This window comes from Myotis yumanensis, unplaced genomic scaffold, assembly GCF_028538775.1.
Source record: "Myotis yumanensis isolate MYYU_CA2020_CCGP unplaced genomic scaffold, mMyoYum1.0.hap1 SCAF_8, whole genome shotgun sequence".
Classification (NCBI taxonomy): Eukaryota; Metazoa; Chordata; class Mammalia; order Chiroptera; family Vespertilionidae; genus Myotis; species Myotis yumanensis.
Window position 1 is genome coordinate 46,847,787 of NW_027223759.1, and position 18,193 is coordinate 46,865,979.

The following is an 18,193-nucleotide window of genomic DNA, read 5'->3' on the forward strand; positions in this document are numbered from 1 at the left end:
TTAAAATAAATAAATAAATAAAAGGAGGGAAAAGTTGAGTGCAACTGTTCGCATCTATTCCATAAAACAGATCTCTAAGCATGACTAGGCAACATATTGGTCCAGCATTGACTGCTTGCTAAATGTTCTTGAGAGCAATAAAATAGTTTGTAATTCAGTTACAGATTGAAAGAGCTATAATTCAGTTATTTCACTAATTCAGACTATTCTTCAACTCAACTGGCCCAAATTCAAGCAGTTTACCACATATAGTGTTTATTTATTTTTATTGAAAATGCAAAGTCATATTAAAGAACGACATTTAAATAAATTAAAAATCATTCCATATCCCCTTACACTAACACAATGAATTTCAGTTTTGCAAATTACCTTCCACATGCATAAAGATTTTACAAAATCACAATCATAGGTTTCATACTATTTTACATTGTGCTTACTTTACTTACTATTTTACAGACATGTCCATATTTCTACAGTCTTCCAAATCATTATTTTAATAGCAGTATAACATTTCACTGTTTTTATTAGCCCGTTTTCTTCTTTAACATGTAGGTTATTTCCAATTTTTTGCTATTGTAAGTAATACAGACATAAACATCTTCATGCATTTGCCTTTTTCTGATTTGTTTGTTTTGTTTTTATATTATTCTTTAGGAGTAGAATTTAAGGGCAAAGATATGGTCATTTTTATGGCTCTTTCTATGTAGTACCAGGTTGCAATCAGAAAGGGTTGAATCTATTTATTTTATTTATTAAATATATTTCTTTATTGATTTCAGAGAGGATGGGAGAGGGAGAGAGAAATAGAAACATCAATGATGAGAGAGAATCATTGATCAGCTGCCTCCTGCATGCCCCCTACTGGGGATCGAGCCTGCAACCTGGACATGTGCCCTTGGCCAGAATCAAACCTGGGACCCTTCAGTCTGCAGGCCGATGGTCTATCCACTGAGCCAAACCGACCAGGGCATTGTATGTATTTAAATGCCATCTAAAGTAAATGCATTTAAACAGTTTCTTTCTAAAATTAAAAAAAAGAAGTGTTAAGTAATTTTAAACTTCTGTATTTAAAGTTAAAAATAACTGTCTCTTTTTAAAAAAATGAAGGGTGTGGATAGATGGTCTAACAGATTACTAAAAGTTTAGATGAGTTAACTAAAACAACGTTTCCCAACTTTTCTCAAGTTATAGCACACAGGGACAGTTATAGAAAATGGACAAAGGTGTTGCTGGCCCAGAAATTCCAGCCACCCAGGCCACTTATGGCTGCCCCAAGGGTTATGAGGATCCACATCTAGGCACAAGTATGACCAAAAGTGCCTGTGTGCATGGGCTGGGAACCTCTAATTGAGGAGAGGTTCTAGTTAGTGGCAGAGCTGGGAAATGGATGCAAACTTCTCATCAAGGTATTTTCTACTATATCACAACTGTTCTGCATGCTTTCTGGCTCTAAAATTCAATTTTATATGCAGACATGTCTATACTCAAGAATAAAGAGGATTTTCTAACATGCTTAAAAGAAAGATACCTAATCTAGTGATTTATATCAAAGCTGCATATTAAAAACAGTTCTTACCATCAGCAAATGTTTGACTATTTTCTTTGCAATTTTTCAGATATGCCATTCTTTTACATTTAGTTTGTAAACTCTCAACAGTAATTATCTTTTGCACAGTATCTTCTATATCTGTTAGTCAGCAAATAAAGAATAACAATGAATTATACACACAACAAAGGGAAAAAAACTAGATTTAAAGTAAGACCACATTCTACATAATTCTAAAGGCGATAAAAAAATTTTCTTTAAAGTGTTGATTTTGCAGAGGTAGAGAAGATTCCCTCCTTAAATTTCAAATTCCCTACTAGCTAAATAGAACCTTAATGTACATTGTCAATTACATTAGAGGGTCATAAGAGACATTTCATTCCAAAGAATGATTCTGTCCTGCACCCAGTGTTCGTGCTACCAGGAGAAAAAATTTACTACAAAGGCATTTCACCTTTTACCAAGTGTCCAATATTCCATACCACCTTCAAAAATCAGAGATTATAGATGCTAACCCCATTGCTTCAACTGCAAACATACATTAGATTTCTCTTGATCATTCATCACTGGGTTGAGGTATAGAGTGGGTGTTAGAAATGAAAATTTACCTATTATGTGCCAGGCCACAACAAGAAGCAAGGAACTCCAAACTCTGCATTTTTTTTACTACACCCCAAAACAGTGATTACTCGGTCATTTCTACAAATCCAATCAGACATTATGCACACAAACGCATCCGTGGGACCTCATGGCACTTGGAAGATTACCCACAATTTCCCACTTATTAAGGTCTGGATCATACTTTTCAATGCTCTGAAGATATGTTCCCTTTGAATAGGAATATCCCCCAGTGACATAGATACATCCATTCATGATGACAGCACCACACTCCATCCTTCTTTCCATCATGGGAGCTATCTCTCTCCACTCATTTTGTTCAGGGTCATAGCATTCCGTGATTGTAGTTTGTCCGCCAACTAGATAGAGCTTACTTTCAAATGGAACTGAACACAGTCCATATTCTATTAAAAAGAAAAAAGCAAATTTTATTAGGATAACAGACAAAAGAGATATTTAGGGTGGTGATGTAATGATCCTTTATAATTATGCATACAAACATAGAGTAGTCATGACATTTTGACTCCAGCACACACTACCACAACACTGGGCCATAAGATCCATCCCCTTTCACCTGCCATGCTCTCTACCACATTACCCTGTTTTAATTCTCTCCATAGCACTTTTCATGATCTGGTGTGTGACTTGTTTCCTGGCTCCCTGCCGTCTGCTCCATTGCCAGTAGGAGAATGGCAAGTGTATGGACCCAATAAATGTTTGTTGGATCAATGAATAAATTGTACCCTTTGCCTTCTGTGCCTAAATATGCCCTCCTGTGATTTTGTGAAAGAAAAGCCTTATAAGCCCCTCTTCAGAAAGAGACAATGTGAGATCAAAAATGTGATTTCCCCATTAAGAATGGAAGACAAATTCTTATCAGTTAAGTTCTTGCTATCTAGGTTTTAAAGGCTAAAGAAGACTCAGAAGATGGGCATTTTTGCTTTGAGTCCACATTCTGTTGTTGTCAAGTTTCTGGCAAGAAAATAAGAATTCTCCCACCTCTGAAAAACCCATTTTTTCCTTTCCAGTTATATACACGTAGAATTTTTATTGGATTTAGTTGTTTAAAATATTTGTGAAACATTGTTTATATAAATTACTAGAGACCCAGTGCATGAAATTCGTGCATGGATAGGGTCCCTAGGCCTGACCAGCAATCAGGGCCAATCAGGTTCCCCACCTCCCTGCCTCCCCCTTCCCCGGATCCCTCAGCGCCCCGCCATGTTTTGCACCGCCCCCTGGTGGTCAGCGCACATCATAGCGAGTGACTGAACTCCAGGTCTCCTGGTCAAACTCCTGAGAGGACAATTTGCATATTAGCCTTTTATTATATAGGAGGATATGAATCATTCCATCAAATGGTTATTGTGAAAATTCATGATGACACAAAAATTTTATGAGTTGATGTGATTCAACAATGAGTTCACGAGGCTTTTCTTAAATTATTCAAAGTTTACCAAAAACCGTCTATTTCTGGTTTGTATATTAAGATAGATATCTTGCCTAGCTGGCATAGCTCAGTGGTTGAGCATTGACCTATAAACCAGGAGATCACAGTTCAATTCCTGGTCAGGGCACATGCCTGGGTTTCAGACTCCATCCCATGTAGGGTATGCAGGGGGCAGCTAATCAATGAGTCTCTCTCATCATTGATGTCTCTATCTCTCCCTCTCCCTGCCTCTCTGAAATCAATAAAAATATATTTAAAAAAGAAAAGAAAGATATCTCAATCTTCCTATAGCAATAAATATATTTAAAATAAAGTGGTTCCTGCCCTAGCTGGTTTGGCTCAGTAGATAGTCAGCCTTTGGACCGAAGGGTCCCGGTTTCGACTCTGGTCCAAGGGCACGTACCTCAGTTACAGGCACCTCCCTGACCCGGGCCCTCTCTCTTCCACTCTCTCTCAAAACCAATGGAAAAAATATCCTCGGGTGAAGATTAAAAATAAAATAAAATAAAATAAAGTGATTCCTGATAATTTTTCCCATTACCCAAATACAACAAAAGTTCTATTACATTGATGGAAACTCTTTTTTCTTCAGCTGTAACTGCCTTGTTTCTTGTTGGTTACTCTATGAAGTATCTGAGGCCAAGGGGCTGAATCTTATTTATTGTGCTCTCAGCACTAAAAGTAGCATACAGAAAGCACTCAGCAAATATCTGTTAGACAAATGAATAAATGAACAATTTCAAACCAAGCATGGGAATAGTGCCATTTGTCACGGCTCTGAGTTTACACACAAATATTTACTACAAATTCATGGCAGTCTGCATTAGGTATTACATGAGTGAAGTGAAAAAACCCATGCAGGATTCAGAGACAACCACAATATTTTCATGTATGAAATATTCATTGAAATGATTTCAAATTTTTTTTTCCTAAGCAGATGTGAGGAATGTTATAGATTTGACATTGACCTTGGAGTGACTGTCAACTCCTTTCTCTTCCTCATTTCCTGTATCTAATCAGTCAAGATAGCAATCAATCGTCTGACTAAAAAGACCTATACAGCTTATGTAACATAACTTCCTTATTCCACTGGAAAGTAAGAACCAAGAGCTAAGCTGTTACTCTGGAGAGCCAGGAGAGAGCTCTCTTCCCACATGACACAGCCATCCACCGCTTTTTCTCCTTTATCACTTACAGCTGCTTCGCTGTTCTTCATGCTTCTTCTTCCTCAACTCACCCCTTAACTAATGCTATTTCTCAAGGTTCTGCCCATAGCTGTACTGTTGGTCCCACCCTCCCATGACATCTCATTCATCCCCACACCCATAGCCATCACCTCCAAGTAAACAACTCCCAGATCTATATTTAGCTGCATTCTTCCTCCTGAGTTGCAGAACCGCAATTCCTATTGCTTTCTGGACAGCTCCTCTGGTTATCCAACTCATTTTTCACATTCAACTATAAAACTGAGCTCATTAGCTCTCCTCTTCTCCCTTCCTATTGGCTGTTCCTTAAATCCTCCCCATCCTCCCAGTCAACCAGCCAGAGACCTTGGAATGACTGTCAACTACTTTCTCTCCCTCATTTCCTGTATCTAATCAGTCAAAACAGCAATCACTACCAATTCAATCAATGTCGAATCTATGACATTCCTCATATCTGCCCATTTTCTACTCTACCACTTCAGGCTTTCAGCAATTCCTACTTGGTTTATTACCAATAGTTTTAGTATATCTCACTGCCGTCTTTCTCCCAATCTATTCTAAAAGGAGCGCTCTTCTTAAAACTAGAACGGATCACACCCCATTCTCTTGCTCTGACGCCTCTGACAGTTCTCCATTTTTAAACTTTCCTGGCTCATATTTCTTCCTGACAGCAATCACTGTGGCCAAGTCGTGGTTGTTGCCTTTAGATGAGGCTTGTATGCTCTGCAGCATCAGTCTCTCCAGGAATCGAGAGTCATCCAAAGCCCTCCATGGTACACTCCTCAACTGAACTTTCCCATCCAGTCTCTCATTCTACCCTCTTACATCTCATTCATATATATCTACTCCAGGTACTGAAATAAACCTGGAACTTTCCCTTCTGCCTTCCTTCATTGGCTAATTTTCTGCCAGAAAACCCTCCTCAAAAACTACCTTTCTTAATTGCAGCCATTCTTCAAGGCCTAAATCATAACAACCTACTCCTGAAGCTTCTAGATTCCCCTTAATTAGACTTGAGCTCTCTCTCCCCTCAATTTCAATAGCAGGTATTTGTAAGATTGTCTTGTATTCCCATTATGAATGTACATTTGCTACCAGATTCTGAGTTCCTTTGGTAGTAGAGACTATCCTTTAATTATCTTTGTATCTTACATAATAACTGGAATGATATCTTTCCCCAACTAAGGTCTCAAAAAATATTATGTTCGATTCCCGGTCAGGTCACATGCCTGGGCTTGAGGCAGTCAATCGATGTTTAGCTCTCACATCGATGCTTCTATCTCTCTCTCCTTATCCTATCCTCTCTCTCTCAAAATCAATTTTTAAAAAAAACGTTAAAAAATAAAAGATCATGATTATATTGTGTTCTAAAAATAATAGTAGTCTAACCTATATATCTATAAGGTAGACTCAACACTGACATTCTTCAGGAGGTGCTCCTAAAATGTTAAGAAGCTAACCTTGTACCTGGGAGGGTGGGTAGGGGCTGGGAGGAGGGGGGTAAAGGGGAGGGAAATGGGAGATAGCTATAATACTATCAACAATAAAAAATATATTTAAAAAGAAAAAAAGCAGCAGATCTTGCTATAATTTAGACGATGTAGATCCAAATGCCTCTAAGGCAGTGGTCCTCAACCTTCTGGCCCTTTAAATACAGTTCCTCATGTTGTGACCCAACCATAAAATTATTTTCGTTGCTACTTCATAACTGTAATGTTGCTACTGTGATGAATCGTAATGTAAATATCTGATATGCAGGATGGTCTTAGGCGACCCCTGTGAAACGGTCGTTCGACCGCCAAAGGGGTCGCAACCCACAGGTTGAGAACCGTTGCTCTAAGGGCTAAGGAGATAACAGACTAGCAGAATGAAGCAGGTTAGGGGTAAAAACAACAGCACGGGCCCTAGTTCTGTGATGTGAGGAGAATGGGAGATACTACTGACTGGGAGCATACAAGCCTCATCTAAAGGCAATAGCTACTACTTGGCCACAGTGATTGCTGTCAGGAAGGGGTATGAGCCAGATCTGCCAAGTTTTCTAAGACCAGAAATCATGGTTTTTATTTGAAATCTCCTGATTTTTAAATATTGGTAACAAGCCAGTTCAAAAATATTTTAAACACTTTAAGAGCCAAACAGAATATCCCATGCAGAGTGCTAATTTGATAACTTTGTTTCTTATATTACTTCAGGGAAAAATGTAATCAATCTAATGTAAATCAAAACTTTAAAAATTGGATTATAAGTTCCCCCTGATTTATACTGTAATTTAATATTTATTTCTAATTGATTTTTCAATTTGTCATGGCTTTTCACACCTTGGCTTAAGTCTCACTGACTTTTAGACTTTTTCAAGCAGTGAACAAGTTATATGTAATTAGAACATGCTATGGGGTATTTATTTTTCAAAGAACCCCTTTATGAAATATATATTTATAATGTAAATAACTATCCTCTAGTTTGTTAACCTGACTTTTCATGTATTGGATTTTCTTTGTAAAGCTAAATCAGAGTAATAGCTAACTCATAAGGTTAACAGGAGGATCAAATGAGATAACAGTGTAGTTGTGAAGAGCATGGTGTTCCCAGGCAGATTGCCTGGATTAAAACCTCACCTCTAATGAGCACTAGCTGGCTGACCTTGGGCAATTTATTTTCTGTGTGCCTTAGAAAATAGAGATAATAATAGCATCTAGCTCACAAGATTGCGGTAAGGTTTACGTGGATGAACACATGTAAAACTATTGGAATAGTTAGTTCCTGGCACATTCTTACTGAGTAAATGTTAGCTATTACTCAATATGAGCTGTTAATATTATTTTCCATTATAACTTCATTGGTCATATGGAAAGTGGTGGGAGTCTGCGATAGTACATATGGGCTACTAGGAAACAGTCTCTCCATTCCATGACATCTTCAGAGCCAGGACAGCCTGAGGCTGAAGTGTCTTCTTATGCAAAGCCCATGACATACGGAGATGCAGCACCTGATCCAGGTGTGCTCTACCCGAACTGTGAGATGACATATGTGACCTGTGGGTATTAGTAGCTGCACTGGTCAAAAGCAGGAGAGTCTGATCCCTTAAGGAGAGGCAGCCTGCTTAGTAGTTATAGTACAGGTTATGCAATCTGTCTGAACTGAATCCTCATCTATCACTTCCAAACTGTGTGTCTTTGACAAAGGTACCTATCCTTTCTAAGCCTCCATTTCCAAATATGTAACAGGTAAACAATACCTACTAACAGGGTTGTGGTTAGAATTTAAGGTAATATTACATGCAAAGTGTTTAGTTAATACCTGGCCTATGAGAAGTGCTCAAGGTTAGCTGTTACTATTACTCTCAGAGGGTTCCAGCTTGTGAATTTCAGTTACGCTCCCTAATAACCCACATGGAAGCCTGATACTATATGGAAAATGACTCAAAGTAGTATGGTGATTTGGTGATATAAATCTTTCCTAATGAAAAACTTAAACATAAGGCATAACTGTAATAGGACATAGCTTATGCTTTCCCCAACTTCTTCAAAGACACAAGTCAAAGAACAAAAGACACCAAAGAAAGCAGGCCATTCTTTGTGGGCAGACATGTCTTTATGATTGTTAAAGTAAGGCCAACATACGGCTCTACACGTGGTAGGAGGGAGTGCTTAATAGTTATTGAAACCCAGAAAGAGTCTGCTTCTAAAAGAAGAAAACATCTCCTGCTGAACTGAGTCACTTGGTACCCTTCCCAACTATTTGATAGATTAGTGCCTTTATCTGTCTATAAAAATTATGCATGTAAATGAGAGAAAGCACATAAAGAAAACAAAAAAGAATCTAAGTGAAAAAAATGTTTCTTTAATATACTTTTATTGATTTCAGAGAGGAAGTGAGAGGGAGAGACAGAAACATCAATGATGAGAATCATTGATTGGCTGCCTCCTGCATGCTCCCTACTGGGGATCGAGCCTGCAACCTGGGCATGTGCCCTTGTTCGGAATCAAACCCGGGACCCTTCAGTCCGTAGGCCGATGTTCTATCCACTGAGCCAAACCAGCTAGGGCTGAAAATTTTTTTTAAAGAAACTACTTTTATTCACAGAGGCTTAAAATGTATGTTGTGTAATGACATGAGGGGAAGTATCTGTAGACATGATCTAATCTGAATAATCTAAATTGTGATTATTGTTACATGGACACATGAATATTTTGAGCCTTTTCATTAAACCCATGTGTAATCTACTATAAACTTAGCATTTTCCTATTTCCAGCCCATTTTTAGCCACCTCTCACACTGATAGGCTGTGTATCACGACATGCACTATTCAGACAGCATTTTGTTACCTGGATGGGGACCAGAAGTGATGAGGCTCCATTCGTTGATATCCGAATTGTAGCTCTGGACCTTGTCATAGGTGCAGCTCCCTCTGTAGCCACAGTGTCCACCAATGACGTAGATAATTTCATGTAAGACACAGGCAGTAGCATTTCCCACACCTGTGTGTCAATTAAAATCACATCCTCAGACTGATCTTTCATTCTGCTTTGCAATGAATACTGTATTGTCTTTGTTATTATGGAGAGTAGATATAAGGCACTGTCCTAGGTGCTCTGAGGGATAGAAGAATGAAAAAGAAAGGCTCCTGCCCAGATAGCATGTCTCAGTGGTGGAGTGTCGACTCATAAACCAGGGGTTCACGGTTCGATTTCTGGTCAGGGCACATGCCTGGGTTGCAGGCTCAATCCCCAGTTTGGGGCGTGCAGGAGGCAGCCGATCGAAAATTCTCTCTCATCGTTGACGTTTCTATCTCCCTCTCCCTCTCTATTCCTCTCTGAAATCAATAAAAATATTTTTAAAAAATAAAAAGAAAGGCTCCTTGTACTCTTTTAAAAGAGGATGAGACATTTACACAACTAGAACACAGGGTACAGACCTACTACTGTGGATGTGCAAAACAGAGACATTACTTTTGACTAGGGAAATCATGGCAGGAGGTGGCAGTATTTGACTTGGGCCTTAGTAGGTAGGACTTTGGCAGGCAGAGGTGAGAGGAAGCCACTGAAGTGAGGGCAAGGCAAGTGCAAAGGCTTACTGGACAATTCAAGTAGTTGTTTTGATTCTGCCACCCTGGAAGGGACGGTGACACACCTGGGGTTGACCTGTGGCAATTAAAGCTGGCAGAGTGAGTTGGAGCCACGTGGCAAAGAATCCTGATGCCCAATTTAAAAATTTGCACTTGATTCAACAGGATTTTGTTGTTGTTGTTAATCCTCACCCGAGGATATTTTTCCATTGATTTTTTTAGGGAGAGCAGAAGAGAGAGGGAAAGACAGAGAGAATCCTCGATGTGAGAGAAACACATCAATTGGTTGCCTCCTGCATGAACCCTGACCAGGGCCCAGGCTGGGGAGAAGCCTGGAACCAAGGACCAGAATGGAACCCGGGACCCTTTGGTCTGCAAGCTCTATCCACTCTGCCAAACCAGCTAAGGCGATTCAACAGGATTTTTAAAGTTTTTAAACAAAGGAAAGGAGGGACTACAGCATAGAAGGATAGAATTGGTCCAGGTGCAAAGTGTTGAGGGCCTGAGCTAGAAGCAGTCTTGGTATAGAGCAGTGGTTCTCAACCTTCCTAATGCGCACCCTTTAATACAGTTCCTCATGTTGTGGTGACCCCCAACCATAAAATTATTTTCGTTGCTACTTCATAACTGTAATTTTGCTACTGTTATGAATCGTCATGTAAATATCTGATATGCAGGATGTATTTTCATTGTTACAAATTGAACATAATTAAAGCATAGTGATTAATCACAAAAACGATATGTAATTATATGTGTTTTCTGATGATCTTAGGCGACCCCTGTGAAAGGGTCGTTCGACCCCCAAAGGGGTCGCGACCCACAGGTTGAGAACCGCTGGTGTAGAGGAAGGTGCACAGAGGCAAGAGACACAGGTAAAACAGAAGAGCCTTGATGACTGATTGAGTTGAAGACAAGACGGATTCTGAGGTCCCTAGCTCAGAAAACCGGGAAACGCTGATGCCACAGAAAAATGAGAAAGAGAAAATGGTTTCGGCAGGGGAACAAGAAGAGAGAAAGAATGATGATGAAGCTCATTTTAGCCAAAATGTCAGCTTAATCTTTCAACCAACTTTTATTTTCGGATATTGCATGGTGGGTGCAGTTCAGGCTCCTTGTTCATTTCTACTCCAAAACAAAACTGAGTTTATTTCTTTAATATGTTTTTATTGATTTTTAGAGAGAGAGGGAGAAGGATCGAGAGATAAAAACTTCAATGAGAGAGAAAACCTCATTGATCTGCTGCCTCCTGTATTCCTCCCTTCCTCCCCCCCCTCCACTCCCACTCCCAATGGGAATGGAGCCTGCAACCCAGTATGTGCCCTGACCGGGAATAGAACTAGTGACCTCTTGATTCCTGGGTTGGTGTTCAACCCCTGAGCCACTCCAAAGTGAGTTTATAAGCAGGGCAGTTATGATGAGAGGGGTGAGAAAAGTTACGAGTTCCTAAAAAGCCATTATTTCTTCTTTGTACCTCCCTCAACCAAAAAAGGAAATTAATTTGAAATTTGACTCTACCCAATTTAAGGTCTCATTCCCCGGGAGAGAAGATAGTTCACTTCGAGACTACAAAATAAAACAAACTGGGGGGAAATGTTCTCCTTTCTACATAAGAATGGGAAAGTAGAAGTTCAGCATGAGTCTGAGCATCAGAACTTGCCAAAACTGCACATAACTGACAAAGTGTTACCCTTCCCTGGGATGAAGAGATATAATCAGGAATCAAACCTTCAAGGTAAAAGCATAAAACTTTGACATTTCAAACCCAGCTGGTAGGTGAGGGAGGACTTTTGCATATGAGGGCCTCCCATTTCTCTTAAGCTGTCAAGAACACATTCAGCTTTCTTTCATGGTGGATACACCATTGCAGCATTTTATTTTCAGCAAGCATTGCTTCAAAAGTTTTAACAAAATTTCAGTAAAGTCATAGGTTTCTGCCCTCAAAGCAATATAATGTAAACTACAAAATCACTGAAACTTAAAAAAAAAAATCACTGAAACTTATCATTAAGAAGCAGAGGCAGCCAAACAGGTGTGGCTCAATGGTTGAGCACCGGCCTATGAACCAGGAGGTTCAATTCCCATCAGGGCACATGCCCGGGGTTGCAGGTTCGATCCCCAATGGGGGTCAGCCGATCAATGATTCTTTCTCAACATTGATGTTTCTATCCCTCTCTCCCTCTCCCTTCCTCTCTCTAAAATCAACAAAAACATTTTTTTATTTTTAAAATTATTTTATTATTTATATATTTGTTTTTCAACATCTTTTTTTTTTTAATCCTTACCCAAGGGTATTTTTCCATTGATTTTTGGAGAGAGTGAAAGAGAGAGGGAAAGACAGAGAGAAATATCAATGTGAGAGCAACATCGATTGGTTACCTCCTGCACTCGCCCTGGAGCCTGCAACCGAGGTACATGCCCTTGACCCTGGGACCCTTCAGTCCACAGGCTGACGCTCTATCCACTGAGCCAAACTGGCTAAGGCAACAAAAACATTTTTTTAAAAAAGAAAAGAAACAGAGGCGGGAATGTATCTCGGTTTACAATAACTGCTAAAATATTTGCAGTGCCCTTATTTCTTTTGTAAAAGAGGAGTCGGACAGGATTTGGAATCACCATGGAGAGGGGACTGAAAATCTGTTAAGTGGAGGTCATGCTCAGCTAGAGTCAAAAATCAGAGCAGCAATAGCAGCGGGCTTTAAGCCACCTTTTTCCACCCTACCAACCATTTCTGCACCGTTGGGCATGAAGGAGAGTGGTCAGGATTTAAGATGAAAAATACTTCTGCCCCATCAAAGCTGACATGTTCTTCTATAATGACGTTCCTGAGTACAATGTCTAATGCTGCTAAGTGCTTCCCATGCATAAGTTCATTTAATCCTCTCAAAACTCTAAACTAAGTCATGTCACCCCCATTGTACAGATGGCCATTTGCCGAAGCTCGCCAGCAAATGAGTGGAAAGTTGGGATTTGGACTCGGGCAGTTCCATTTCAGAAGCAGCGTGCCTGATCACAAGACTACTTTGCCTCTCAGGCTTCCTGCTTGTCATCCAAGGATCATACCAGGTCAGATTCCCACGCCAGGTCAGATTCCCACACCCTCGCCAGTGTTAAAAAAGAAACAGAAAGGCCTGGGAAGAAACATTTGGAATAAAATGACACAAATTTGGTAACCAACCACCAATTGTTTTAGTGCAACTCCCCAGCACCAAAAAAATAAATGTAATTAAGATTCCAGTGTAACTTTTTTCCGGGGGGAGGGAAGGAGAGCAAGGCTAATCTAGTACCAAACAGCGAGTGCCTGCCTCTCTCTTTAACACTGCGAGACAAGACTTGAATCAAAAAAGCAGAGGCTCAACAAAGAAGTGCTGGCGAGGATGTGGAGAAAAGGGAACCCTCGTGCACTGTTAGTGGGGATGCAGACTGGCACAGCCACTGTGGAAAACCGTATGGAGTTTCCTCAAAGAATTAAAAGTGGATCTGCCTTTTGGGCCAGTGATCCCACTTCTAGGAATATATCCAAAGAAACCTGAAACACTAATTCGAGAGACTATATGCAGCTCTGTGTTCATAACAGCATTGTTTACAATAGCCAAGATCTGGAAACAGCCCAAGTGTCCAAAAGCTGTGGTGCATTTACACAATGGAATACTACTAGGCCATACAAAAAAGAAAGAACACCTTACCTTTTGTGACAGCATGAATGAACCTGAAGATTATAATGCTAAGTAAAATAAGCCAGTCAAAGAAAGATAAATACCATATGATCTCGCCATGACCGGTTTGGCTCAGTGGATAGAGCGTCAGCCTGAGGACTCAAGGGTCCCAGGTTTGAGTCCGGTCAAGGGCATGTACCTTGGTTGCGGGCACATCCCCAGTGGGGGATGTGCAGGAGGCAGCTGATCGATGTTTCTCTCTCATCGATGTTTCTAACTCTCTATCCCTCTCCCTTCCTCTCTGTAAAAAAATCAATAAAATATAGTTTTAAAAAATACCATATGATCTCACTAATATGTGGAATCTAATGAACAAAATAAACTGAGGAACAAGAAAGAAACAGATGCATGGATATATGAAACAGACTAACAGCTGTCAGAGGGGAGAGAATTTTTTTGGGGGGGGGACTGGATGAAAGAAGGTGAGGGAATCAAGCAAAAATCAAACAAACAAACCATAACATACCTATATAACACATAAATACAGATAACAGTGTGGTGACTGCCAGAGGAAAAGGGCAGTGGGGAGTAAGTGGAGGTGGGCAAAGAGGGGAGAATGGGGACAGAAAGAGACTTTGCTTGGGTGATGGGACCACAATGCCATGTGCAGATGATGTTTCGTTGAGTTGTACACTTGAAACCTGTATGGTTTTGTGAACCAATGTCACCCCAATAAATTCAATTAAAAAAAAAAGCAGAGCCTATATCTAGTTTTTGAGAGAATGTAATTTGTTATGCCCTCAGGGGCCAAAACTTTCAAGGTTTTAATGAAAGATCACCCTGGCTGGTATGGCTTAGTGGGTTGAGCATTGTCCCGTGTATCAAAAGGTCGCCAGTTCCATTCTCGGTCAGGGCACATGCCCTCATTGCCGGCTTGATCCCCAGTATGGGGTGAGCAGGAGGCAACTGATCAATGATTCTCTCTCATCACTGATGTTTCTCTCTCTCTCTCTCTCTCCCTTCCTCTCAGAAATAAAAATATATTTAAAAATAAGAAAATAAAAAATAGATCTCAAAACAGGTTGTAGAGTCAGAAGAATGAATTATACTGGTTTCTAATATAAAAATGTCTTTTCTAGCCTGAGTATTCTAAACACATAAATCTCAGAGAAGTTGGGGACTGCTATACTATGCTTTTACTTGGAACATTCTGCACAACATTATCTGTATAATCCACTCTAGTTCCTAGGTAGCATTCCAAGTAAATTCTTTTTCAAGCTATTTGCAAGAGAAGCAAGACTGTTGGCCTAACCTTATACACCTAAAAAAAAATACAGAAAAAGCATAATCTGCACTTACCTTTAATCATGTTTGCAATGGGAATCCATTTCTCTTTTAATGGATCATAGAACTCGGCCTCTTCTGCTGGAGCCCCTTTTCTGTAACCGCCTAAAGCATAGACACAGCCACCCAAGGTGACTGCACAGTGGTAATACCTGGCATTGAGCATTGGCAAGCCTTCCGTCCAATCATCACTTTCACTGTTATAGATCCACACTGTGTCAAGAGCTTCTATGTTATCTGTCCTGTAACCCCCAGTTACATAAATGTTGGGTCCCAAACATGTAACACCATAGCTCTCCCTCGTATAATCTGGTATTTCTGCTCCCTGAATCCACACATTTGTCAAAGGATCCCATATGTGGACCTCTGATAAAGGATGCCAGTAATAGCCTCCAATGATATACATTGTGGCTGTGGACCTCTGGGGAAGCTCTTTGTGCATGGGGTTCAAAGCATTGTATATCAGAGACCGTATCTTATTTTCGGTTAGTAGGCAGCTTCTTTGAAGGCCTAAAGCTGTTTTTAAATACACTGGATCTATATCTATGTTGATATAGCTTAGTAGATTATACAGGTAGTCAATTCGATTTCCTACATCGTAAGCAGTCCACTTAATAACTGGTTCTATGATGGCTTCTTCTTTCCAAACACTGAGATTCTTTCTGGACAAGATAAAAAGCAACTTTTCAAAGCTGATTTCCAGAAATTCTTCTTGTTGCCATACTTCCTTAAACCTGGAACACAGAATTCTCTGAGATTCCTTCTCTAGTTCTGGACACACGTGAAATTCTGCAAAGGAGTGCATTCCAATACAGTTATCAATATCCAGATGCCTTACCAAAAACTGCTCACAAGCTTTCTTTACGGAGAGGAACTGCAGCAGATCTGCTGCTTCAAGCAGGCTTTGAACATTCCTTTTCGTTATTTCAATTTGAGAAGTGTATGCATAATTTACAAGACCTTCCAAAATATCATGGTGGATGCCAAAGATTTTTATTTTATTTTTAAATTTTTCTTTCATGTCAGCTGTGAACATTGCCTTAAAATAATTGCTGCAAGCAGCTAAAACAGCTCGGTGACAATGGAAGATTATGCCTGACGGGCACTGAAGGGTGATATCAGTAAATAATCCATCTAAGTAAAATGTTTTGAATGCATCCAGAAAATCCACTGGATGCGCTGAGTCCTTAAAAAGGTAAATATAATCTTCTTGTCCTTTCAGAGCCATGGCTGCAATAAATATGAAACAATAAACGTGCTTTCAATTGTGCATATTACCTCAAATAATCAATACTAAACATTCCAATCATTAGAATGACTGCCTAGCGCCAAATAAAATCCAAAACTAGACTAAGTTCAACATTCTAAATGCAAAAGGTGGATGGACTATTTCGTAATTTGGATGATGGTCCATTTAAATTCAGGGTAGCTCGGAGCCTGAAATGAAGCCCCCGGATTTTTCAATAGTCCTTTCTAGAAAAAATTTTTTTTTTATTTCCTACCCCAATTACACCGTCTCCCTCTGTCCCGAGCAGGCGTCCGAGAGACAGTCCACTTTGGCAAACAAAGTGCCCGAGGGGTCACCCCATTCAACCGCGGGGGGCCGGCCTCGGTTCGATCCCCATTCAACCGTTTTCGCTTTCAGGTCGCTTCGAGATGCCAAGCGGGGGATGATCGAGAGATAATGGGACCCGAGGTCCTGGAAAGGGGAGCCCTGTGCCTCTCCGGAGGGAGGAAGGAGAGAAAGGAGAGCGGCGCGCCCCTCCCCGCGGTGCCAGGGGTTTCCGCGCCCCCGCACCCGGCCCGCTTCCCGCCCGCGCCCCGCCCCCCCCGGGCCCGGCGCGGGGACTCCCAGGGCGCCGCCCGCCGCCCGTCGGGCCGAGTGCCCAGGTCCCTCGGCCCCGGACGCCCCGCAGGTGCGGGACGGCGCGGCGGGCGGCCCCGAGCTCAGCGGGCCCGGCGCCCGCGCGGCCATTGTCTCCGCGCCTCCGCCGCGGGCTCCGGAGGCGGCGCGGCCTCGCCCTCCCGCGCTCGCCCCGCTCTCGGTCCGCCCGCCGGCCTCGGGCGGCGGGCCCGCGGCGCACCTACCTCCGGCGGCGGCTCGGGGCCGGGTGCTGGCCCGCGGGCTAGCGGCGCGCGGGGGCGGAGGCGCCGCCGGACCCTCTGACCATCTTTGGAAGCGGCGCGGCGTAGGCTGCCTGCTAGTGCAGCTCCAGCCCACAAACGGCGCCTATTTTGGTGCCCCGGCTGCTCCCCGCCTCCCACCGAACAGCCCCCCGCGGGCCTGGGCGCGGGCCACTCGCGGGAGCTCCCGGCGGGGCCCCCGCAGCAGGTGGGACGGCTTCCCCAGGACGGGACGGCGCGGGGCGGTGGCTCTCCCCTCTCCTGGAGTCTGTCTCAAGCACATACACCCCGTCTAGAGCGTTTTCCCTCGACTAGAGACACACTCAGCGTTAAGTCCTGAGTTAAGAGCACGTGTCGGGGTGGGGAAGGGAGTCCCCTTTTCTCTTCCTTCAGTGGCTCTCGCCGGGCCGGGGTGGAGGGGAAGGGAGAGGATGCAGCACAACGTAAGGTCTGGTGTTGAGGTTGTCTTCAGAATGCCAGGAGTAGCGGCGGCTTTCCCACGAACGCCACCCTGCCCGCAGCACCGCACCCTGGAGGGAGGCCTGGGGGTGATGTGCGCACCAGGGGTTCACCTGGGAGCTTTGAGATGGGCTGGGAGCAGCCAGGGCCAAGGATTCAGGCTACCGTGTTCAGGGCAGAGGAGTCACTGGTCTTCCTCCTGGTGATAGCCAGTCCAACACGTAAGGATGACCATGGGCCACACCAGAAAGTTCATTTTCTGACCCAACAAAAGCCAATATCGAATGTTTTCATTTATCATTCACTTAGTTGTAGGATTTTCTTGAGTGCCTGATAGGGCGAGGCACTGGTGGTAGAATGTGGATACAGCTGTCACAGAGCTTAGAGTCCAGCCTTCTGAAGGGAGGAAGGAGACTTGGATGAAAGCAACACCAGAGACCCAGTGTCTCTCTCAGTGTCCTGAAAGGCAGACTATACAAATGGACAATGGCCAGGCCGAATGTGACAACAGAACTCCGAATGACATAAGCAGCCCAGCAAGCCAAATCACAACCTCGGCAGCAATTGGACCAGAACAGGCAGGACTGGTCAAGACTGCCAACTTCCCTATTTTTTACCCCTACTTCCAACTCACGACCACCAGAGAAAGCCAAATAGACTCCCTAAACCAATGGCAGAAAATACCCCCTGTTTCTAGTAGCCCCTGCCAAGGGCAAGTGTGGGTGGCTG

At 42.3% G+C, this 18,193-nt stretch overlaps 1 protein-coding gene across 3 annotated transcripts; it reads right to left on the minus strand.

Moving 5' to 3' along the window:
• Window positions 1-249: 249 nt before the first annotated feature.
• KLHL23 (kelch like family member 23) lies at window positions 250-17,089 on the minus strand. Of its 3 annotated transcripts, none has more exons than XM_070422787.1 (4): window positions 16,970-17,089; window positions 14,897-16,111; window positions 9,145-9,297; window positions 250-2,568 (listed from the first exon to the last, which is right to left on the minus strand). In XM_070422787.1, exons 2-4 carry the CDS (start codon window positions 16,107-16,109, stop codon window positions 2,258-2,260), a joined length of 1,677 nt encoding a protein of 558 aa, XP_070278888.1. In that variant the 5' UTR covers window positions 16,110-16,111; window positions 16,970-17,089; the 3' UTR covers window positions 250-2,257. The 3 variants fall into 3 exon arrangements, with proteins under 3 accessions (XP_070278888.1, XP_070278886.1, XP_070278887.1); XM_070422785.1 differs by lacking the exon at window positions 16,970-17,089 and adding an exon at window positions 16,384-16,627; XM_070422786.1 differs by lacking the exons at window positions 9,145-9,297; window positions 16,970-17,089 and having other exon boundaries at window positions 14,897-16,627.
• Window positions 17,090-18,193: the final 1,104 nt, after the last annotated feature.

Coding starts and splice junctions, on each gene's coding strand:
- KLHL23 (XM_070422787.1), bottom strand. CDS start 16,109: ATGGCTCTGAAAGGACAAGAAGATTATATTTACCTTTTTAAGGACTCA. Junction 9,298..14,896: donor CATTGCAAACATGATTAAAG/GTAAGTGCAGAT, acceptor ATTGACACACAG/GTGTGGGAAATGCTACTGCC. Junction 2,569..9,144: donor CACTTCTGGTCCCCATCCAG/GTAACAAAATGC, acceptor TCTTTTTAATAG/AATATGGACTGTGTTCAGTT.